The 24,447-nt window shown below is 39.7% G+C and overlaps 1 protein-coding gene across 1 annotated transcript; it reads right to left on the reverse strand.

Moving 5' to 3' along the window:
* Positions 1-704: 704 nt before the first annotated feature.
* REEP2 (receptor accessory protein 2) lies at positions 705-24,447 on the reverse strand. The gene is made up of 8 exons (XM_063292029.1): positions 24,225-24,447; positions 23,630-23,702; positions 12,397-12,473; positions 11,138-11,258; positions 4,978-5,091; positions 4,528-4,675; positions 3,510-3,670; positions 705-2,131 (listed from the first exon to the last, which is right to left on the reverse strand). The coding sequence occupies exons 1-8, from the start codon at positions 24,254-24,256 to the stop codon at positions 2,057-2,059; spliced, it is 801 nt and encodes a 266-aa protein (XP_063148099.1). The 5' UTR covers positions 24,257-24,447; the 3' UTR covers positions 705-2,056.

The following is a 24,447-nucleotide window of genomic DNA, read 5'->3' on the forward strand; positions in this document are numbered from 1 at the left end:
CAAAGTCAATCTTCCAACTACTGGAAGGCTAATTCCATATTTAGGGTCAGCATCCTTGACAAATTAGAAAATGTCTAGAAATTAGAAAAGGTTTGCCAAGTCTTTGGCATTAAACACTGCTGGGGGGTGGAGGGGGGCAAAAAACAGCAAACACACTGTGGATTATTTTCTTTGTCTTTGTGGAAGAAGATGCCAGATGTCCAAGACAGAAGTTCAACACACGTGGATGGATGTGTAACTGAGTGGAAATAGAATAAAAACAGTATCTTTAAAGGAGATTCCTTTGTAATCTTAATGATCTGTATCTTATAACAACAATGCAAAACAAGAGAGTTAGTTTAAAGAAGCAACTCAAAGTACGCTTACTAGAACATAAGTCCCGCTGAACTCAGTGTAGTTAACTTTTGAACAAATAGTTTAAAAAGTAGTAAATGTCATCCTGTGCTAGGAAAAAAGTTTTAAACAACACAGTGAAGTATTATGTTGCATACCTAAAAGTTGATGTTGCCACCAAAGATCTTATGAATACACCTAATAAGCAAAGATTTGCTCCATCTTTAAAGACCGGTGGCTTTGATGCATACAGTATTCATAAAATGGATCTAGCCCAGGAAATATCAGTCACTACTATTTATCTCAATCTCCTTGCATTATAATTTTAGATTATCGTACTTAAGTTATGTCAGAGTTTTTGGAACAGTGCATTTTAAGGATTATTTCATTGATTTTATTATAATTCTACATAAAATCTGAATTCTGGTGGTCACCCAACACTAGGTGGCCTCAAACACCAAATAGCATTGCCTCTACCAAGTAAATAGCATGGGTAGAGAGTGATGGAAGATTTGGATGGTAGAAAGTAGTAGTTCCTGAGAGCTGAGTAGCTGAATCAACTGTTTACAGTTAGAATAAATTGGAATGTCCCTATCACTTACTACAAAATGCCACTCAGAAAAACTCAAAGCATTATTAATTTTGGCCAACTTGCCCAGATATACTGATCAAGCTCCAATTTATATTCTGACTACAAATAAAGCACAGCAGGAACCTATGTATCATCCAGCTTACTGTCCTCCAACTTCTTCCACACAACCACTTCTTTGAAACAATTTTTACAGAAAACAGACTGATCTATAAAACCTAAAATATCAAGGCAACTCTGAAGTAGGGGCCCAAAGGTTTGATAATTAGACTGTGATTATTCAGGATTCTAACTCTTTGGAGAGAGAGTGATCTGGGCTCAGGTGTTCCCATATGTCCTGCTCTAACCACGGTCCACTTAGTCTCTTCATCTTTACTCCACCTGGAAAAACCATCTGTGCAAAGAGTTTCCCTTTTCAATACTTAGTGTAAGCAAAGTTACAACACTTCCACCCAAGCAAAAGAGGCTGCTGCATGGAAAGAGACACCAGATACTGGTAGCACAGCCAGCCACTTTCATTCTCAGTCTTTCTCTTGAGCCTCTGCAGCCCACCCCCTGCCAAGGACATCTTTGCCAAATCCCACTTTCACCAACAGTGAAGATGTTGCACTTACAGCAAACTATCACTTCTGCTTCTTTCTTTTGCCAAAACAACTTTGAATGATAGTTTTCAGTACCAGTCACTTCACTTCAGGCACTTCCTAACAATTCCCCATAGCAGCTAAATCATGACAGCCAGTGAAGTGCTACGGGGAGCTCCCCATGCAAATTAGAATTTCAATTGCACCAACTTCAAATTTCTTTACCAGCCTCTCTGCCAAAGTGGCTCTAACCCTAATTAAAGAGTTATTCCAGCAAAGAGTTTCTCTACTACGGTTACACATGGAGAGGGAATCCCAAAACAACAGGCTATATACAGACAGATTAGCATTCTTCATCACAGAGATGAGGAGTATATAATTCCTGAGGATGGCCATCCTCTGATCTGGGTGCCAAATTTCAATCACCGTCTCGCCTTGGAATGAGCTCTACAAAGCAGTAGCTGTTATGTACATGGCCTCAGCTCCCATTCCTCGGAGAGCGTCCCTCATAGTGGCAGAAGAGCTCTGGGACAGACTCTAAGCTGGATAGTCCTTAGGCCGATTCGCTGGCATTGGTGGAGCCTGTCGCTTTCTTCTTGGGACGGGCTTTCACAACCTTCTGTGGAGGCTGTGAAGCAAGAGATGAACAACATCACATTAGCTGCAAAAAAGATAACTTGTAAAACAGCTTTGTTTAGTTTGTCACTGAGCTAACAGCTTCAAAAAGTGAGGAGCATCACTAAAAAGGCTGATTCTTAAATCCTCTGTTTTACTACTAGTAGCACCTCAACAACTGAACTAGTAATTGTGATCTCTGGAAGTCTGCTTATATAACAGCAATAACGTATTTCAATAAAAATAGAGCTAAAAATTGTATCCTTATTTTATTATTGTCAATTTTAGTACCATTTGTATTGGAAAGATTAGGTAGAAATTTAATAAGTATCCAAGCAACCAGCTTAAGCAATTTTAGCATGACAGGAGTGGGGTTTAAGAAAAAGGAAAATGAACCCTTTCTTCACAATCAGTAGCAGAACTGGTTTGAAGGGTTGGAGTTTGAACAATTAAGTATGGAGATGTAAGGCCTGGGATGAAAAAGAACACAGATGCTCATCTGTTCTGGTTTGGATTTTAACGTTAGAAGAAGACACAGAAATCCCTTACTGGAGCTGCTGCCATCACCCCCATGTTTCTGCTTTGGTAATATTTCAAATACTTAATGCTGTAATTGTCTCATTAAAGCAAAGAGAGGGTAATTCTTTATCAGAATGCTTTCATTTTAATTCATTAAACTGTCCCATTTTGTTCTATTCCCTCCCTTCTCTGGTGAATTTTAATGATCAGACTGAATACTGGGTGAGCCATTTTAGCTGAACAGCCTTAAACCCGTTGAGCATATTTAATGTAATTTGTTTCTTTCCTGAAAAAAGATTGATTATGCCTAGAAAATAGTAGATGAAGAAAGTTGGCTAAGTGAGTTCATTCTCTATAGAAGAACTAGTACAGTTGGTCAAATATCTTGATGAGGATGGTGCTTCTGCAGCCGAGATTTTGACATCCAGTTGAAAAAACCTACTCTCAATTCTGATTATATTCAGGTGGGAATTTTTAAGGAAGAATTTCCCCTTCAGATAATGGTGAAATTGTAATGTATGTGTAATGTTATCAGGTCAGATTATGCCATGTGTTACTGTTCATAAGGAAATGGTTAATATTCATACCTAGAGAGGAATATTCTTTATCAGAATGCTTTCATTTGAGTTCTTTAAGTTGTTGATGAGTGGAAAAAAAAGTAAAAGAAAAATCAAGGCTGATTTACTGGGAAAGGCAGACACACTGTGTGAAGAGCTTAGGGATGAAGTAAAAAGGAAAGTGTGTCAGGGTGAAGAGGGTATGTGGTTTGCACAATAATTTACAATAATTCAAGTATTTCTACCTTCTATTTTTTAAGAAACAGTAATCTACACAAGCAGAATCCAACTGCAAACAACTATATGCCACATCACCTCAGTCTTTATTATCTTCTTAGGAGCTTTAAGGCTCTGGGTTCGTTTGGGAACTTTGTCTCCTGTATCATCATCAGAAGGTTCAGTTCTAGAATCAGACTGTGTTCCATTATGTCTTTGAGAGACAGCCATGTCCTCAGATGAAGAAAAATAAGATGCACCTAAGAAGAAAAACAATAGTAGGGCTGCTTCATAAAGATAAAAAAGATACTCAAGATGCAGAGGCTTTGGGAGGAAAGGAAAAAAATGAGTACCTTTACATATGAAGAATTTAACTCTCAGGGTCAAAGGAAGTATCAAATTAGATGTATGTCTGAATCTCATAATTGAAATTCCACTCCTTTATAACAAAAGAGCAGCAGTAGTTTCACAACCCATCTATTCCCTCCAGTCTAAACCACCTTTCTTTTCCTCTACTATTTTAGTAGTGAATACTTAAGATTTAGAATATGAAAAACCTGTTCATACAATTATGAAATCAAATTCTCCGTTTCTACAACTTCCCCTCTCAAGCCAGGTTCATTGATTGGATAAAGAGCTAGATGGATAGAACGCAAAAATAAATGCTGTGGTTATATATGTGGAGAGGGGAAAACTCCTTTTTTGTATCCACCCAGTCTTTTACATGTGATTGAGGAGGATGCACATTTAAAAATACAGGTGAACCGCTGTTATGTGTCCTTTGATCCAGGAGACAATATTTTCCTTTTTCCAGGAAAATGTGAGAGAGGTAATTATCTCCTCCAGAAGACAGATTCTTAAAACTTTTATACTAAGGCTCTTATACTTGCCTTCTCAGAACAACATAAAGTTATTTATAAAGTATCAATCTATAAAAATGAGTCTCTTGCCAATCCTTTAACAGGTATTGATTTTTATTTATCTGTTTTCATTTCTTGTATGTTGAATTATTCTTTGTGTATGTGTTGCTTTAAATTATAAACTGCCTTGAGTGTTCAGTTTGATCAAAAAGCTGACATATAAATCAATAAATTTAATAGATATTGACTTCACTAACCTGAATCATCAATAGTTTCAAGATGGCCCTTAGCAGACGTATGTATGTGTGACTCGGGGCTTCGCAAATGCATTGTGTCATCATCTCGAATCAAAGTCAAGTCTTGCATGCTGAGACTCCGTAGCTTTTCAGACAAAACTCCCTGGCCCTTTGAAACACAATTCCTAGTTACAACTATCCATGTGCACCATATCATTCAGAATGCATCTTAAGGGGAACATTGGAAGAACCTTTGGTGAAAAACTAAACACAAAGGCAGGAAAATGGAACATCAGGGACATAGTCTGGATAGAAAATGCCATTTTGACTGACTTTTCTCTAACATGAAGAAATAGCGCAAGTGCAGTGTAGCTAATCTACAGGAAGAAAATGAATGCAGTGAAGTGAAACACCAGAATCACCAACCAGAAGGGAACAAGGCAGATATTGAATAAAGACATAAGGAGTTACCTTTGCAGCTGCTGTAACTGCTGCATTTGCTGCCAAATTTAATCCTCGCTTGCCAACACGCATCATAGTTTCATAACTCTTGTCACGGGCCTGGCTAATATATTCATCTATTTCCTAGGATTTAATTGGAGTAAGGCTACATTTAGAAATTAACATTATTTACCTATAGATCTCTAGCATAAGCTGCATACAGACAAGATTCTAAGCCTTGTAGAGTGCACTAGATCTTTAGACTTGAACAATGAAATAGAATGCAAACCCTCTGATTTGTCATAACGAATCACCTTATATTAGTAATACAATAAACCATTCTCAAATGTACTAGTAAATATTTCCTGATCAGGATGGGCTACAAATTATCTCTAGATAATACATATTCTGGAATGAGAAAAAAAACATATGGAGCATATATGGAAAATGTTATACAAATCTGCACTAATTAACAATATAAACTCCTGTACACCAAAATTCAGCAGGAAAGGGCCACAGAAAACCTTGCATCTCTCACTCTGAGATTCTGAACAATGATCATTATATCTGATTATAAGCAAACCTATTAGCTGGAGATAAAAAGACTTCAACTTGTATACCATAGAAGCTAGGCTTATATTTATCTAGATGATCAGTTTGGCGAAGGCCCTGATAAATTCCCAGTATGTATTCTAACAGTACATAAGCTACTGTTTTAGGTGGCTGGTGTTTCTTGGTCATTTATTAGATATTTGATCTTAATCTGTCTTTGAAGAAGTTTACTAAACTGTGTGGACACTGGAATTCACTATTGAAACTTCAGTACTTAGGTGGTGTTTAGTAATGAACTTACATGAGCACTTCAAGTTAATTTGACCTTTTGACCTTTGGTGGATATAAAACTAAGGGCCAAGCTAGACATAATTTTGGATGCCCACTTTTTTACATGAAAGGTAATTCCCTTATAAAGCATATAAGGGTAAAAGACCCCCTCTTTTTTTTTTTTACCTCAAATAGAGTATACAGATGAGGAGAGCAACTTCCTGTGCTCTGCTACTCAGGCAAATGTCTTTCAGCTCGCTCTCTCATTGGTAGTGAAGCAGGCTGGGAGAAAAGTGCCTGAAGTCAGTGACCGCATATAGCAAAGTAAGGAGATACCTTACCTTTCTTTTCCACAGCTATACTTCGTGGTGTACCTACAGAGTTATGCAACTATGAATAACCTGTACTCCTGGACATGTAGTATCTGACAACCACCTCAGAACGTTTTCTTATTCTCCCCAAATTGCAAGGTGCTATAAATACAAGTAATAGAATACACACTGCATTTCCATCATTACACATTAATATACTGTATGACGTTAAATTGTATTATAAACACATAGGATATTGTGCTGCATTCATTATTTGGGTGGGTGAGGTATGGTTGACAGCAAATGTTTACCAAGTTTAATTATAGAGATGCTTTTCTGTAGCCTTATATGAACTGATTGGTCTGAAATAAAAAGAGAGGTTGATTTCTACTTATTCCCAGCCCCAAAACATGTTCTGTCCCCTGCTCCAATTTGCTCTACATGGCTGGGATATCTTCTAGAACATTGTGTGTGATGGTACTGGCAACTGGGGGATGGGGGGATAGGAACTCGTGAAAATCACTGCCACTTTCTTGCAGTGGGAAACATGTTGGATTCCAGTTCCTTTGCTTTGGTTTGTGGACACTCAGTTCTGGGATTCAACTCATTATTATTATTAACACTATATTTATTTTTAGTTACTCTCTCTATGCTTTTGATATGCATAAACCACATTGGGCATAGTCTATAGAAAAGGAGGATGGATGAATGGATAGACAGAGAATAGATAGATAGGCAGGCAAAGAGGTGAAGATGACAATAGATGCACTCTCAAGTCTCCATTATCTTAATAAAGCTCACATTTTAGAAATATTTGGCAAAAAGTTATTTGGTATTTCAAATGGAGTGTCCTGTTCAGACTATGAAGTGGCCAGACAGAATTATTGTCAAAACTCTTTATTTAAAACAACTATTTACAGTAGTAAAGTCCTAGTGAATAAAAGCAAAGCAATTCCAATCAAGACCACACAGGCAATGACAGATGAACAGGCAAGGCTGCAGGATCAGACTGTGGCAGAACAGCAAGGCAGAATTCAGCTGACTCTCTGACTGAAGCTGTCAGACTTGGTGAGCTAGAGTGCATGGCAAGGCAGAAGCTGGAGGCAAGGTTCTGTGGACTGGCACACAGATAGGGTTGGGCTGACACATGGAGGCCAAGCAAGACTGAACTGGAACCTCTGGGCAAGGCTTGGCTCTGGAGGCTAAGCTGGGCTGGACTGGATATTCTAGGCAAGGCTGCAGGCTTGAAGCACGACTGGACTGGACTGGACTGGGGATTCTAGGCAAGGCTGAGAGCTGGAAGCAAGACTGGATGCACACATGGATTGCTTCGAAATGTAGCGATGAGGTCCGGAGCTAGACATGAGGCTGTGCTCGGCAGGAATGGCAAGAAGAGGATCGACTGGAGCAGCTTGTGCAGAAGGCGATTCTGCAGAGGTATAAGACGCTGGCGCTGGTTCCACTCTGGCTACAGGCAAGGCATCCAACACAGGTAAGGACTCTTCTGCAATGGCTGTGAGCTCGAAGGATCAGTTGTCTCCAACACCTTGCGTCTGCATTTTATGCCAATCCTTTCCGCGCCTTTTCTCTCCAGCAGCCAATTGAGCTGCTTTCTGATTTGCGCGCTTCTCAGCTCTCCTGTCTCGTGCGCTGGAGAGTTCAAATCCCCCACCAGAGTTTGTCCAATCCGCATTTGCAAATTCTCCCACTCTGCTGAGTCACTTCCTGGTTCAGCTTCTTCAACCCTCTCCTGATTAGTTTTGTTTTCCCCTTCTGACTCTGGATAAGTTTCATTTTCAGAGTCAGAAGTGGGCTGAAACCTCACATGGAGCAACTGAATGATTTTGTATAGCACCACTAAGATGATCTAAATCTAAACTAATTGCTGTAAATTAGTTGTCAAATTAATACTTAATGCCAGTCAGTAGATGGCAATTGCATTATTTATTTATTTAATCACATTTGTATAGCTGCCTATCTCACAGTCCCCGGCCAATGGGACCCGCAACATGCTTCCCCTGCCAGACCTGATGGGGTGGCATGTAACCTAGGAGAGGCAGTCCCTCAAATATCCTGGCTCCATGCCATGTAGGGCTTTAAAGGTTATAACCAGCACCTTAAATTGGACCTGGAAACAAACTGGCAACCAATGCAGCTCACACTGCAGAGGTGTAACATGTGCAGAACTCAGAGAATACATAACTACCCATGCTGCTGTATTTTGCACCAGCTGAAGCTTCTGGATACTCTTAAAGGGCAGCCCCATGTACAGCATGTTGCAGTAGTCAATTTGGGAGATGACTAGGGTATGAATGACTGAGAGTAGAGCCTCCCAATCCAGAAATGGGTGTAACTAGTGCACAACACAAAGCTGTGCAAAAGCCCTCCTGACCATGACTGCCACCTGCTCTTCGAGTAGAAGTCATGAGTCCAGAAGAACCCCCAAGTTGCATACCGGGTCTGTTTTGGTCTTGGAACACCAAGGATGATAAACCCCCAGAACCAGAATGCCCAAAGACCAAGAGCCACTCAGTCTTTCCAGGGTTCAGCTGAAGCCTGTTGTTCCCCATCCAGAGCCCTACAGCCTTCAAGCACCAAGAGAGGACATCAACAGCATCACTTAGCTCATCAGGGACAGAGATGTACAGCCCACTGGTGATGGATGATCTCACCCAGTGGTTTCATGTACTGTAGATAGGAGTGGAGGGAGTACCAAGCCCTGTGGTACTGTACATAGAAGGGACCGAGAGTGGGACTTCTTGCTCCCAATCAACACCGATTGGAATGGTGTTGATGGCAATTTCACCAAATTTTGAACTCTTAATATCTGCTATCTACCTAGCGACTTCTTGTGGTCACTACAGCCAGTGAGTTGTGGTGTTTAAGGTGTTGGATGGGCAACAGGGAGACCCAAGCTGCCTTGAGTTTCCAAAGGAAAGCAAGTGTATAAAAGTAACAAATCAGATCAATCAATAAATAAAAGTTCACAGAGTTAAAACATAAGAAAACACAAAAATGTTCCCTACTGAGTTCACACCCTGAACAGCAAAATTCCAAGGATCAACAATGAATATTTTGCAGTATGGAAAAGTAATAGTTTGAGATATTAATTTACGCTGGAGGCAGTTTTGTTGAACTAAATATGAATAACCATATGATTAAAAACTACTGATTTGTGTACCCTAAACAAAATTAACTTGCTTTTTAAACAAGTTAAGCTCTGAGGGAAATATTAGTACTGGTGTCTGTTAGAATACTTTTACCTTAAATAGAATAGAATCTTAAACAGAACCTTAAATGGAATAATTAGTTTCTTCCTTCTCAATGCCTTTGATATGATCATATCAAATGGATTCAGAAGGAAGAGACTAATTATTTCCTAATTGGCACTTCTGGGTATTTTACCATGAAGCATCAATGTTTAAATATATATGGATCCTTCACAACTGATACAAAACAGTGTAATATTGATTTATGTTCAAGTACAAAAGAAACATAAGTTGCAGCAGGCAGTGTGACCAACCTTTAGCTTGGAAAAGGTGGGTCTTTTTGGCATCCCTGAAGTATCAACAAAGATAATATAAAATGTATTTCATAAGATTTAAAGCTGCCTAGAGAGTACTTTAGCACATTACGTCTTCCTAGCATTATAATTTATCTAACTGAATTCTTTTTTAACGTAATTCTTTCATGCAAGCATTTTCTCCATAAACCCCTAATCTCTTCTTTTATTACACTGCTGTAGAAAATGAATTGTTTGCCACCCAAACCCCAGAATTCTAAGAAATCACGATGAAGTAGATGGCATGGCATATTGGAGCTTTAAAAGCCATGAACTGAGCTATCCAACAGCAACTCTGACTTAATGCTGATTAAGGAGAAAAAGTTTAATATTCCAGCGAACTTGATTACTCTGAAGGGTGAAAATTGCATAGCTGTTCTTACCATTTAGCAAGAGGCAGCATAAGCTATAAAAGGAAGGCAGGGGAACTCTCACAAAGAAATTTCTGTCATCTGCTGACTGCCATTCCTCTTTTACCTTTCACAGGCACACACCAAACTGATAAATAAAGGTATACTTTTTGTACCTCTAGCATGTGCTAGAATTACATAGGAGAATGGAAAGTAATTGCACACCTACGATTAATTGCTGCACACCTTACAAGAAATAGAGATCCAAGAAAAAAATCAATGAAGCAAATGCTGAAAATTTTGGTAAGATCCAGATTATGCTATGAAAGAATGGAAACCATATTTGTTCACATACTGGTAAAATTCCTGATCTGTGGCTTTCCTTTTGGTTGGAGGTTTCTGAGTCACATCAAATGCTTCTCCTGCAGTCACGTATGACTTTTCAGAGGGACGCAAGAAGTTACAATAGGAAAGGAACAGAAAGCCCTGGCATGCACATACCATAAAACAACCATTTGAATCATAAAAAGGAGCTCTGAAGTCCCAATCAACATTAGAGCCAACATATTCTGATTAGATTGCAAACTTGGAATTTACTCTTGCTCAGTAAGACAACTAGTTGCCATTAGTATGGGAAGAGAAATTCTCTTGCCTTTTTTCTATCAGGTCTCATTCAATTGTGATGAAAGAAGATTTGTTTTAGAAATTCTTTTAATGGGAATGGAGTTTGGCATTCTTGCACTTATTTAGTGATGAGGATGTGAAGGAGTGCATATGGACTACTTTTCATTGTACAATAATCTGTTCAGCAGCCTGCAATCTCCCTCATGCCCAACACTTCAACTAATAAATCAGGAGGGAATTCCTCCCATTGAGCTTTTTCTGTAATGAGTTTCATCATTACATAGGAATCCTGCCCTTGAGATATCCTTGAAGAAGCTCTCTAGAAAAAAAATGTCCATCTAATTTTTCTGTCCACAAATTAGCTAGGCAATTTTAAAAGGCTATTTATGTCCAGCTCTAGATGCCATGCATTCTGCATGAATAAGTATGGGCATGACTAATTTCAATTTTTTTTTCCTGCAACCCAACAACATTTGAAGTGACTCAATTTTCATGACTGATAACCGGGCAAGCTGCAGTACCTTCTCCTTACTGGAGAGCGTTGGGTGAACAAACTTCCTGTACAGGACGCTGGAGCCCTTCGTGTAAGGAGAGAGCAGCCAGATCACAAATGCGATTTTCAACTCGAAATAAAAGGGAAACCTGAGAGAAATGGAAAAGCTAGAATCAAGCTCAGGTTAGAGTCAGACAAAGGTTGACAGCCCATGATGGCACAGATGAGATCAGCAAAGGGAGAAAAAAATGAATTATAGATAGAATAGAATCAATACAACAAAGCCAGCTATAGAGGAAATTGCATATTGTTGTTGTTGTTGTTATATTTTTATACCACCTTTTGTTTTTCTATAGCTCAAGGTGGTGAACATACTTAATTATCCCGCCTCCTATTTCCCTATAACCACCACCCTGTGAGCTGAGTCGGGCTGAGAGAGACTGGCCCAAAGTCACCCAGCCAGCTTTCATGCCTAAGGGAGGCCCAGAACTCACAGTCTCCTGGTTTCCAGACCAGCACATTAACCACTACACCAAACTGGCTCTCATTCTTTTCAGGAATGTTCCTTTCTGAAATCTCATTTTGGATTTCTTTTATAGTCTTGATAAATAACCCAACATAGCAAACACAGAATTAAGTGCCAGCAATCATACCATTTAATAATTTTTTCAGGGAACAATAAACTATCATCTTTGTGGGGAGTTACATGACTCGTTCTTTGCCTAAAAATCACCCGACATCCTCATTCCAGTACATACCCCAGTTATTTGTTTTGAACAAGTTGCTAGTAAGGTGTATTAAACAGAAATATTACTGTAGGACTGGAGTATCATCTCTTTCCTTAATGTTTTCAGAAAACAAATCTCTTGGTATTATTTTGCAAAGCAGTAGACACTGATGACTTGCAATAGTACCAGAAACAACCGTTTTATTCAGAACCAGAATCCAAATTCTTAAAAATTAGTTTTGGAAGAAAGAATAATATATTATTGCCAACTTTAAACATTCAATTTATAAGACATATTTTGTTTGTTTGTTTGTTTATTCGATTTCTATAGCAGCCCAGCTCAACAAGTGACTCTGGGCGGCAAAGGTGTGATACAGCAAATGAATATTTCCTGCAAAAGTTTAAAATAACAAGGCTTCAGAAAAAACATTTATAGCTGTCAAGGATGGGAAAAATAGAATACTTTACTGAAACACTTCACAATACAGTAGCCAGTTCTAGACTGGAGATTAAAAAAAAATACAGCATCAAGTAGTTCCAATCACTGGCAGAGAACTTACCAAGACAGAATGATGTCTGTGAGTGTTTCTGCTGTGGTGAAGAAGGCAAACACAATCCAGTACATCATCCACTTAACCTGCAAGGCAATCATCCCATTAAAAGTCTGCTGAACATTAGGACTTACCTTAAAACAAACATTTGATTTATACCAAACATTTTGAAGCAATTCAGTATGACAATTATATCCATGCCCAGCAACTCAGACCTCTCCCTTTGGTGATAGAGATTTCCTAGGAAAGTCCCCAAAACCCAAACAGTGCTTTGCATTTCTTTTAATAAATAATTATACAGATAATTGTTTCCTGATATACAAAAACAAATATTTACACAAACATCATTTTTAATTGATAGTTCTGTAAGCAACGCTTGTCATGCCTGTTCTTCCTTTCCTTCCCCATTTTATCTCCCTCAATTTCCATTTGCTTCAAACATTGTATGGATTTCCCAGCTTGGCAATGCGGTATATAACTGAGATACTTGCTGTCCAATCATTTGTCTTATGATAGATAACATAGGAAGCATAGGAAATTTCATTAAAAGGTGAAATCCACTGCAGTTTTTCTGATAATGGAACTTCTCCATTATCCCAAGGTGGGGAAAGGCTTTTTGCAATCCTCTGCATTCCTTCAAAATCTGCTTGGAAAGTTTAGGAACCCTAAGGGGCATATTTGGAGTCCTCCAAATAGTGCAACAAGTATTTAGGATTAAAACATACGCCTAAAAAACCCTACAAGCATCATGATTCAACCTAGCAAATAGCAATTGATTCTGTTTTATTACAACATACTGTATGTTACAAATATTCGTATGCCTGCATCTTGTTTGCAGGCAGGCAGGCAGGCGCTAGCTCCCCCTGCTGTTTATTAAATAAGAATGTAACAGCATCAGCAGAGCCCAGCTGTATCAGGCCATGGACTATCTGGTCCAGCACAATGTTACACAGAAGCCAACCAGATCCTGGAAATTCACAAATAGACTATAGCCCTCTTTCACTGTGGTAGGCTAAAAAATTGCTTTCTAACAACTAATGTCTAAAGCAGGCTATTATTTTTTTTTGAATTCTGGAGATTAGTAACAAGGCTAGTAACCATTGACAGCAGTAGCTTCCAGTAATCTGTCTAGTTCCCTTTTACAACCATCTAAATTTGTGACTGTTGTATCTTTGGATCATCACTGATTCTTTTCACATTTAACTTTACCTGATGAAATTATAGTTTTTAAACTCTTCAGGAAAACAAAATCCAAAAGTGATTCTAAATTGCTCCAGAAGGATCTCTTTAAACTGGGTATATGGTCAACCAAATTATTAATGTGATTCAATTTCAATATATGTAAACAGATACACATTGGAGCAAAAAAACCCTATCTTCACATATACAGTGACAGAAACTGACCTGTCTGTAACCTACCAGGAAAAAAACTTGGAGCATACTGGATAGCTTAGTGAAGATATTGAGTGAGTGCACATGAAGTATATAATATCCAAATTCTGTGCTAGAGACCCTGAAGAAAAGGATTGAAAATAAAAATGCCAATATTGTAATGCCCTTATATAAATCTATGTCTGCATCTGGAATACTGTGTACAGTTCTGGTTGCTACAGTGGAAAAAGGATATAACAGAGCTGGAAAAAGTGCAGGAGAGGAATATTTCTCTGTTTCCTAGTTGCAAGCATTCCAGTAGCATCTAGTTGGCAGCTGGGAGAAACAAAGTGCAGGCCTAAGATGGGCCTGGTCTGATCCAGCAGAGTTGTTGTTTTTTCTTTCTTTTTTATGATCATGTGTTCTAATATTACAAAGAAAAAGAAGAATTCTCAACACAGACATTGTCCAAACATGAATTTATATCCCCCTTTACCCACCTCCATTCTAAGCCATTGCATGATATTCTTTCCAAATTAGAGAGCTTTTCTAGTCCCTAATCATATAAACCACAAGGAAGCTATTGAAAATACTTTTTTGTCTTGAACAGCTGATACAAACTTGTGATTTCCAGTTCTTAATATAAAAAGACAAAGCCTCCCTCCAGTTGAACTCAACTCCTTGTGACTAGATGGATAAAATCACAGCATTTTCATGGCAATGGTGCAGAGTTTACCACTGCCTTTTTCCAGGATGTTTTTCAACTTTCCAGTCTAGCCTATAGCCTTGAAATTCCCTGATGGTCTCTCATCCAAGTACTAATCAGGCTTGATCCTGCTTAGCTTCTGAACCCAGACAAAGTTACCCACATTTTCTAAAGTTATGAAAACAATTTTATTCAGGCAGGGATTCAAAGCTCAATGATGACCAAGCTTTCTTTTTTCTTTTTTCCTTTTGGCCTTATATGTGGCTTCAAATCTAAACTGACTCTTGAATTGCTTACCCTCCTCCTTACAGTATTCGGGTCAAAACACAGAATAATATAAAATAATAACCAAACTATAATAAAATGAAAATAAATAAGCACTCTCATAATCATCAATAATATCATGACTATCAACACACATCTGGTACCACATCTTCAGGAGCAATTTCCACACCATTCCCAAAGGCCCTCTGAAAGAGAAAGCTCTCAGTTATTTTATCTCTGGAATGCACTATTCCCAAGAAGGGGGCAGGGTATCACCATGGGGTAGACTTGTCCTTGGGGTCTCTGTGGACAACAGGCCCTAGAGGTCAGGCCCTGCTGCCACCTTCCCTATGAGAACTCATCAGACAAGCAGATTCCATTCAAAGAAGGCAATTTTGGGGATACTCAGTTCTTAAACCATAAAAGTAATGTCCACCAGATTGAATTGCACCTGGAAGCCTATTGGCAACCAGTGGAACCCCTATATTAGTGTTATAACACAGACAAACTGAACTGAGCCAGTCACTATTTGAGTTGCTACACTCTGGACAGTGTAGCTTCTAAATGAACTTCAAGAGCAGCCACATGTACAGTAAATAAACCAGAAGTGAAGTAATAAAAGCATGAGTGACTGCAACAAAGCCTCCCAATCAAGGAATGTCCACTATCTCCTTCCACTTCTCCAACAATTCCAACTCTTCTACCATCTCTACATACATTTCAGTTCTTCCAACTTCGTTTCTAACTGTCAGCTACAAACTTTCCCAAATTGGTCAGATCATCATATGTAAGTTACAATGTGCTTTCTGCTCTTTCCACCTGCCAGTCCTTCCTTCATGGATACTTATTCACAAGGAGTGGCTTTAACGGCAGCCATGGTTTGTGGGAGGTTATTTAAGCCTGTGTTCAGCATGGGTTCATTATGTTTTATAGCATGGATTGTTGGATAGTGGTATTTTATAATTTGTTTCCACTGCATGTGATCACAAGCAATGGCAATTAGGTGAACTTGCAGTTTCTGCTATACACTTTCTTACTAAGTTTTAGGGTAGAGAATATCTAAATATTATATATTTTTATTGTTAATTAATTAAAAAAAAGGTTGGTCAAGTGGTGCTGAAAAGTCGTTGGTATTCCTAATCTGTTTGTGTCATCATTCTGAGTAATCAACAGACTTTCTTGCCTAATTTAGATCCTAGACTAGAAGCAGGAATGCATTTCAAACTCTGATCCTTTTAAGTCAGGGTCAGAGATTTAAACCTGAAGCCTGGTTTGGGGACTGACACACATGATTGTCACTGATGGATAGTCTACCCTGAAAACTAGGCAATTGGTACTGAAGGCCATTTATGGATAACAGCCACTGACAGAGCTATTCTCAATTAGTTTTTGTATTTTTAAGAGCAACCACTTCAGCAAAGGATCGTTACCTTGTCGTGGTGCTGGAGCTTGAGCACCTCAATGATGCCATGAGCTAAACCGTGAAGGGCCACCCAAGACGGGAAGGTCATGACAGAGAGGTCAGACTAAATGCGATCCCTGGGGAAGGTAATGGCAACCCACCTCAGTATTCTTGCCGTGAAAACTAAATGGATCAGTACAACCAGAGATATGTCGGTATACCATCGGAAGATGAGACCCCCAGGTCGGAAGATGGTCAAAATGCTACTGGGGAGGAACAGAGGATGAGCTCAACTAGCCCCAGACGTGATGACGCAGCTAGCTCAAAGCCGAAAGGACGGCTAGCGGCCGACGGTGCTGGTGGTGAACGGCGAATCCGATGTTCTAAGGATCAACACACCATCGGAACCTGGAATGTAAGATCTATGAGCCAGGGCAAATTGGATGTGGTTATTGGTGAGATGACAAGATTAAAGATAGACATTCTGGGCGTCAGTGAACTGAAATGGACTGGAATGGGCCACTTCACATCAAATGACCACCAGATCTACTACTGCGGACAAGAGGACCACAGAAGAAATGGAGTAGCCTTCATAATTAATAGTAAAGTGGCTAAAGCAGTGCTTGGATACAACCCAAAAAACGACAGAATGATCTCAATTCGAATTCAGGGCAAGCCATCTAACATCACAGTGATCCAAATATACGCCCCAACCACAAATGCTGAAGAAGCTGAAGTAGAGCAGTTCTATGAGGATCTGCAGCACCTACTGGACAACACGCCTCAAAGAGATGTTATTTTCATCACAGGAGACTGGAATGCTAAGGTGGGCAGTCAAATGACACCTCGAATTACAGGTAAGTATGGCCTGGGAGAACAAAACGAAGCAGGACACAGGCTGATAGAATTTTGCCAAGACAATTCACTCTGCATAACAAACACTCTCTTCCAACAACCTAAGAGACGGCTTTATACATGGACTTCACCAGATGGACAACACTGAAATCAGATTGATTACATCCTTTGCAGCCAAAGGTGGCGGACATCTGTACAGTCAGTAAAAACAAGGCCTGGAGCTGACTGTAGTTCAGATCACGAACTTCTTCTTGCACAATTTAGGATCAGACTAAAGAGATTAGGGAAGACCCACAGATCAGCTAGATATGAGCTCACTAATATTCCTAAGGAATATGCAGTGGAGGTGAAGAATAGATTTAAGGGACTGGACTTAGTAGATAGGGTCCCGGAAGAACTATGGACAGAAGTTGGCAGCATTGTTCAGGAGGCGGCAACAAAATACATCCCAAAGAAAGAGAAAACCAAGAAGGCAACATGGCTGTCTGCTGAGACACTAGAAGTAGCCCAAGAAAGAAGGAAAGCAAAAGGCAACAGTGATAGGGGGAGATATGCCCAATTAAATGCAAAATTCCAGAGGTTAGCCAGAAGAGATAAGGAATTATTTTTAAACAAGCAATGCGCGGAAGTGGAAGAAGACAATAGAATAGGAAGGACAAGAGACCTCTTCCAGAAAATTAGAAACATTGGAGGTAAATTCCAGGCAAAAATGGGTATGATCAAAAACAAAGATGGCAAGGACCTAACAGAAGAAGAAGAGATCAAGAAAAGGTGGCAAGAATATACAGAAAACCTGTATAGGAAGGATAACAATATCGGGGATAGCTTTGACAGTGTGGTCGGTGAGCTAGAGCCAGACATCCTGAAGAGTGAGGTTGAGTGGGCCTTAAGAAGCATTGCTAATAACAAGGCAACAGGAGACGACGGCATCCCAGCTGAACTGTTCAAAATCTTGCGAGATGATGCTGTCAAGGTAATGCATGCTATATGCCAGCAAATTTGGAAAACACAAGAATGGCCATCAGACTGGAAAAAATCAACTTATATCCCCATACCAAAAAAGGGAAACACTAAAGAATGTTCAAACTATCGAACAGTGGCACTCATTTCACATGCCAGTAAGGTAATGCTCAAAATCCTGCAAGGTAGAATTCAGCAGTTCATGGAGCGAGAATTGCCAGATGTACAAGCTGGGTTTAGAAAAGGCAGAGGAACTAGAGACCAAATTGCCAATATCCGCTGGATAATGGAAAAAGCCAGGGAGTTTCAGAAAAACATCTATTTCTGTTTTATTGACTATTCTAAAGCCTTTGACTGTGTGGACCATAACAAATTGTGGCAAGTTCTTAGCAGTATGGGGATACCAAGTCATCTTGTATGCCTCCTGAAGAATCTGTATAACGACCAAGTAGCAACAGTAAGAACAGACCACGGAACAACAGACTGGTTTAAGATTGGGAAAGGAGTACGGCAGGGCTGTATACTCTCACCCTACCTATTCAACTTGTATGCAGAACACATCATGCGACAAGCTGGCCTTGAGGAATCCAAGGCTGGAGTTAAAATCTCTGGAAGAAACATTAACAATCTCAGATATGCAGATGATACCACTTTGATGGCTGAAAGTGAAGAGGAACTGAGGAGCCTTATGATGAAGGTGAAAGAAGAAAGTGCAAAAGCTGGTTTGCAGCTAAACCTCAAAAAAACCAAGATTATGGCAACCAGCTTGATTGATAACTGGCAAATAGAGGGAGAAAATGTAGAAGCAGTGAAAGACTTTGTATTCCTAGGTGCAAAGATTACTGCAGATGCTGACTGCAGTCAGGAAATCAGAAGACGCTTAATCCTGGGGAGAAGAGCAATGACAAATCTCGATAAAATAGTTAAGAGCAGAGACATCACACTGACAACAAAGGCCCGCATAGTTAAAGCAATGGTGTTCCCTGTAGTAACATATGGCTGCGAGAGCTGGACCATAAGGAAGGCTGAGCGAAGGAAGATCGATGCTTTTGAACTGTGGTGTTGGAGGAAAATTCTGAGAGTGCCTTGGACTGCAAGAAGATCCAACCAGTCCATCCTCCAGGAAATAAACCCAGACTGCTCACTTGAGGGAATGATATTAAAGGCAAAACTGAAATATTTCGGCCACATAATGAGAAGACAGGACACCCTGGAGAAGATGCTGATGCTAGGGAGAGTGGAAGGCAAAAGGAAGAGGGGCCGACCAAGGGCAAGATGGATGGATGATATTCTAGAGGTGACGGACTCGTCCCTGGGGGAGCTGGGGGTGTTGACGACCGACAGGAAGCTCTGGCGTGGGCTGGTCCATGAAGTCACGAAGAGTCGGAAGCGACTAAACGAATAAACAACAAAAGAGCAACCAAAAGCAATTACAATGGCCACATTTTGTGGCAAGGAATGATGACTATTATAGAAACACACTGATAATTACTGTTTTATTTTTGATCCTATTCCTAACATTCCTTAACATGGAATTTGCTTTTTTCCACTGCCAGTTCACACTTAGCAGATGATTTTCAGAAGTTTTCTATTGTACACTTAAGACTTCACCAAGATAATCACACATAGTTCTGATCCATCAGTGAACAAATGAAAATAAAGATTTCACTTCAGTGGTCATCACTTTAAACTTACATTGAATCAAATCCTCCATTTATATAAATTCATGTTAACTTAATTTGACACTAAGGATTGAAACTTCCTCAATCATCCTAGTGCATAACTAGTGCATAACTAGTGTGAGAAAAAGAAGGATCCTGGGTTACTGCCCAATGGATCCTTCAGGTTACTGCTGTAGCTTTCAGTACCAGCAGTTATAGTCTTTCAGGACAGGCAATATACATTTGGTAGCAGGAGCCCAGGAGCCCTGCTTTACACAAGTTCCATTATTATTTTACCATGCTTAGGATAGTTTGGGGAAACTACTGGGCTTCCCTGAAGGAAAATATCCTGTCAGATTCTTCAAGGTTCTATTATGTCTTCTATTACAAACAAACAAAAAAGCAACTACATGCACATTCTACTGGGACAGGTTTTTAAGAAATTTAACAAATTGCCAACAGTAAGCTGGTGATATGCATAATGTCTCACTTGTGGTTCCTGACTTTATTGCATTTTATTTAATATATTTTTACTGTTGTATTTTAATAGATCTCTACTCTATGGCATTGACATTTTAAATTATTGTAATTTCCCTGAGAAGGGGTTAGGATAAAAATCTCTATACCCATGTACTGTAGTTAGAATCAGATGTGGTAACAGTTTCCAAGTCAAGCAGTTTTAAAAGGGGATTGGACAAATTCATGAAGGATGGGCTATTAATAGCTACTAGCTTTGATGGCTGTTGCTACTTCTGGAATTATAGGTGGCCTGCCTTGAATATCAGCTGTATCATACTCCTGTCCATGCTTCCTGAATGTATCTGGCTTGCTACTGGCTTGATTGAAAGAGGATTCTTTTTCTTCTTTTAATAGAAATAAAAATAAGTTCCTATACATTCTAGATCTGGGATGCTCAACATGGTGCCTATTATACCAATGTGGCCATGGACCTCTGCCAGATTGCCTGGCCCTCTGTACTTTTTGATTTTCTTTTATTGCATACTGCAAAACAAAGCACCAGTCTGAAGGATCTTATTTATTTCCAGAAATGTCCTTAGATACCACAAAGACCTATAGGTATTTTCAGAAAATAAAAATGGTAGATGATTGCAGCTTAATGATTTCTTTACAAGCCTAGAAAAAAAGACAATCATAACCTGGGGATGAAAGCAGATGTCTTCATAGCCTAGAAAGAGTGGCAGGAAACCTTTCCACCAGTTTGCCTTCTGGTAAACTGGTGTTTTGTGACCTCTTAAATTAAATGTGGAGCCATTTTATAAATGGGTAAGCTTCCCATGGCAACCATTTCCTCTGAATGTCCAGGGTCTCAGAAAATCGAATGGCTCTCTGGCCTAAAAATATTGGAACCCCTGATTTGGTCCAGAACATTTAGAAGTATCTTTCTTCCTCCATATACTGCCCCCACAAGATATTTCAATCTTTTAAGGAACATTATGAGCAACCCACTACTTATTATTACATGCTGTTTAAAATTCTCATTTGTGGAACTCCCAAACCAACCCTAGTTTGGTACCAGCAACATTCAATAGGGAATTTAGAATTAAAAGATTCTTTGGGTGAGTTTGGCCAAAATAAAGAGACTTCTGCAGTTTAGGGTCCCACACAATGGGTCAAACATTTTAGTTCTCCACATTGGCAATATTGCCATGTCACCAGTCCCACATTCTTTGATCCTTGGGGTGAAAAAAAAAAGAGGCAGACATTAGTCATTAAATGTTTGCTTGGTGGGCTTATTCTAAAGTAAGGCTAGTTAATAGCATGTCAAGGGTTTTTTCAGCATTTCCTTAGTGGAATAACCTTTGGAAGGAAAAAAATCTCAAGAGCCATACTATTAATTGTTTGAATAAAAAGGCCAAAACATGTTGCACGACATATCTTGCTGCTGCACTTGACAGATGTATTTAATGTTTATTTATTTTAAAAAGAAAAAAGCTTTTTTAACTTTTTGAGTTAACCTGAAAGCTTTTTGATGAAAAGTGAGAAATAAATTTAGGACAGCTATATAATCTAAATATCACAATCAAAACTGGCATAAGCATTCTCTTTGAAAGAATAATGTATACTTCTACTGTCTAGTTTCCTCTCAGAACAAGCATGACAAGAAGTAAGACACCTTAAGAATTGGAAGTGTGGGTATCACAAGAAACAAACATAGTTGGAAGAGTCATATGCTTTGGAAAGTTCCATGTTGTTACTTCAACATCAAGTTAAAAATTCTCAAAAAAAGTATGAAATACTGAAACTAGCTAAAATTTGTGGATCACATCCATACTAGGCCCACAATAATTTCCTATCTGCTGTTTATAAAAGCTGACAAAGTGAAAGTGCAATGTTACTGGATACCAGAATCAATTTAGTATTATATATCACAAGTATTTTGCAAACTGCAAACTTCCAAAAGCTGCTCCAGAAAGACTTCTAGCTAGGATTTTCAAATGCAGCCAATTAACTACTTTTCTCTACAATGCACTTGTGTGAAAGTTCCACTTACACGTATTAAATATTTACCTGCTGCCCAGAGTCATTGAGAGTCGGGCAGCATACAAATTTAATAAATAAATAAAAATAATCTATGTAGTACTAAAACCCTTGTGTCTGTTTGTAACCATTAACTGGGCAAAATGGTACATCATAGGCCAACAATTTTTGAACCAAGGTACCTCTAATAGGCTAACTTACAGAATGCATCCAAAATCCAGGACCCATGACTCACATGGAATTGAAATTTGGCAAATTTTATAAAATATTTTATGACATAAAATTTATCATAAAACATTTTATGACATAATAAATGTCATAAAACATTTCCTGTGGTCAACTCCTGATGTTTGACTGTGCTACACAGTTCAATATGAATGACATGGGCTATTTTCAAGGCAGATACATCTCTGAATATCTTCCTGAATTTTTAAGGACTTTTCCAGTGAAGGCAGTACATTAGAAACTCTGCCATTGTTGAAGGCATTGAGCTACAGTATCTGGTAAAGAAATATCTCTGAAATGATGACCCAACAGGTCATGGGTTGCCTAGAAATGATCCTATAAAGAAAGTATATACTTCATTTTGTATAGTGAAACATGGAACAGCAAAGTAAGAGGCATATATGTAAAAAAAGCAGCACTGCTGTTGAGACTAGTTTCAGCCTTTCCCATACTTCTTTCTATTTCAATTCCTTATCTATTTCTCATTAGTCCTGACACATACATGTTTACTTTAACTTCCCTATATCCCAACACAATTAACATTTTCATGAATTGCTAAAAGTGGTCTAGGAATGTTCAATACTGTACTTCATAATCCAATTCAGAAGCCTTCATTTCAAATAGATTTTTGTTTCTCCAAATACATAGTAATTTTCAGGTGGCACACCCCATGCTAAGTATTTGTGACAATGTTCTAAAGTCAGTGCTAGAATAAAAAGAGCCACTGAACAGTGGTAACAAAACTGAGTATTGTGTTTTCACCAGTGGCATTAAAAAGCACTTTTTAGCCTCCCATGCTTTGTGCAAATATGCCACTGACACAATCATTTATTTAACATGTACACTACAGTGTTTAAATTGGCTGAAGCCTGCAAGATGGTAACTCTTCAGAAGACTATGTACTATTAGAAGCACATGCTAATGTGTTTATACTAGTAGAACAGCCAGTTTATACTAGCTGTAACTTTTACAACACAAAAAGCAAGAGGTGATTAGCTGAAGAAGCAATATGGTGACATAATCAGCTTATGTAGGGTGTGTGTGTGTGTGTATGCATACTATGGGAAAAACTGCTTAAGAGTAGAACAAGCATGCCAGTTCTATCCCACAATATATTCATATCAAATAAGATGCTCAGATTTATTTTTTACTATCATATTAACAAGAATACAAAAAGTAAAATCTCAGCTTCCTGCCCATTCACAAAACCTTTGCATTTTCCCAGCAGGAGACAAGCCATGAATGATAGCAGAGAAAGGTTAGTCCTTAAAACAAATGTGATGGTCGCCTTACACTTACATATTCCTTCACATTTTTCGTCTTCACAGCTTTGTAAGAAGAATAGGCAGGGTACAGGGTGCCAAAAACCAGACTGCAACCAGAGTTTTAAAAACAAACAAGAACAAAAAACCGGGGTGGGGGGGGGAGAAAGTGAGGTTCCAGTTATTCGGGGTGGGCGCCAGACTCCCGCAAATCTGAGCGACTTCCAGTCCCCACCCCCACCGAGCAGGCCGAGCAACGAGGCGCTTTGCTCCCCACCTGCCGCATCCACAATCCCCTTCCTCATCCCCGAGGCCCGTCAGGCTGGGTCATCCGACTGTCTATTTCGCGGCAGTTCCCCTCCACCGAAAGCAGAGAGATAGCCCCGGAGACGAGACAACGCCCCGTCTGCTTTCTCCCCCGCACGTTCAGGGTGAGGAGCGCTCGCCTCCCACCCGCAAGCCGCCCAGGGGAAGAAAGTGGGGACCGCTAAAGCCCCGCGGAGGGCAGCCCTGCGGCGGGAGCCTCGGGAACTGCTGCCGACCGCGCGAGCCCCCTGTCCCCATCTTCATCCCGTTGCCTGGCAACAGAACAGAGAAGGCCTCCCGCCCGCCCTCCACCGTCGCGCTCTTACACCACCAGCCGAGAGATGATCCAGGACACCATGGCGAGGCGAAGCCGGGACTCGTCCGGCAGTAGCGGCGATTGGGAGCTGGCTTTCAGCACCGGCTGCCGTGGCAGCAGCGAAAGAAAGCTGGGCGCTCTTAAAGGGCAGGTTTCTGCAGCAAGCGTAGCCCCGCCCCGTCTCCTTAAAGGGGTGGGGCTACCGGTGCGTCGGAGGGAAAAGAACTGCGGAC

This window comes from Candoia aspera, chromosome 2 (genome assembly GCF_035149785.1).
Source record: "Candoia aspera isolate rCanAsp1 chromosome 2, rCanAsp1.hap2, whole genome shotgun sequence".
NCBI classification, from domain to species: Eukaryota; Metazoa; Chordata; class Lepidosauria; order Squamata; family Boidae; genus Candoia; species Candoia aspera.

Bases quoted from the DNA above. Each gene is read 5' to 3' on its own strand.
- REEP2 (XM_063292029.1), bottom strand. From the start codon at position 24,256: ATGGTGTCCTGGATCATCTCTCGGCTGGTGGT. The intron at 12,474-23,629 runs GTAAGTGTAAGG...ATTGCCTTGCAG, and splicing joins CGAAAAATGTGAAGGAATAT to GTTAAGTGGATGATGTACTG. The intron at 5,092-11,137 runs GTACTGCAGCTT...ATTAAATCCTAG, and splicing joins CGCTCTCCAGTAAGGAGAAG to GAAATAGATGAATATATTAG.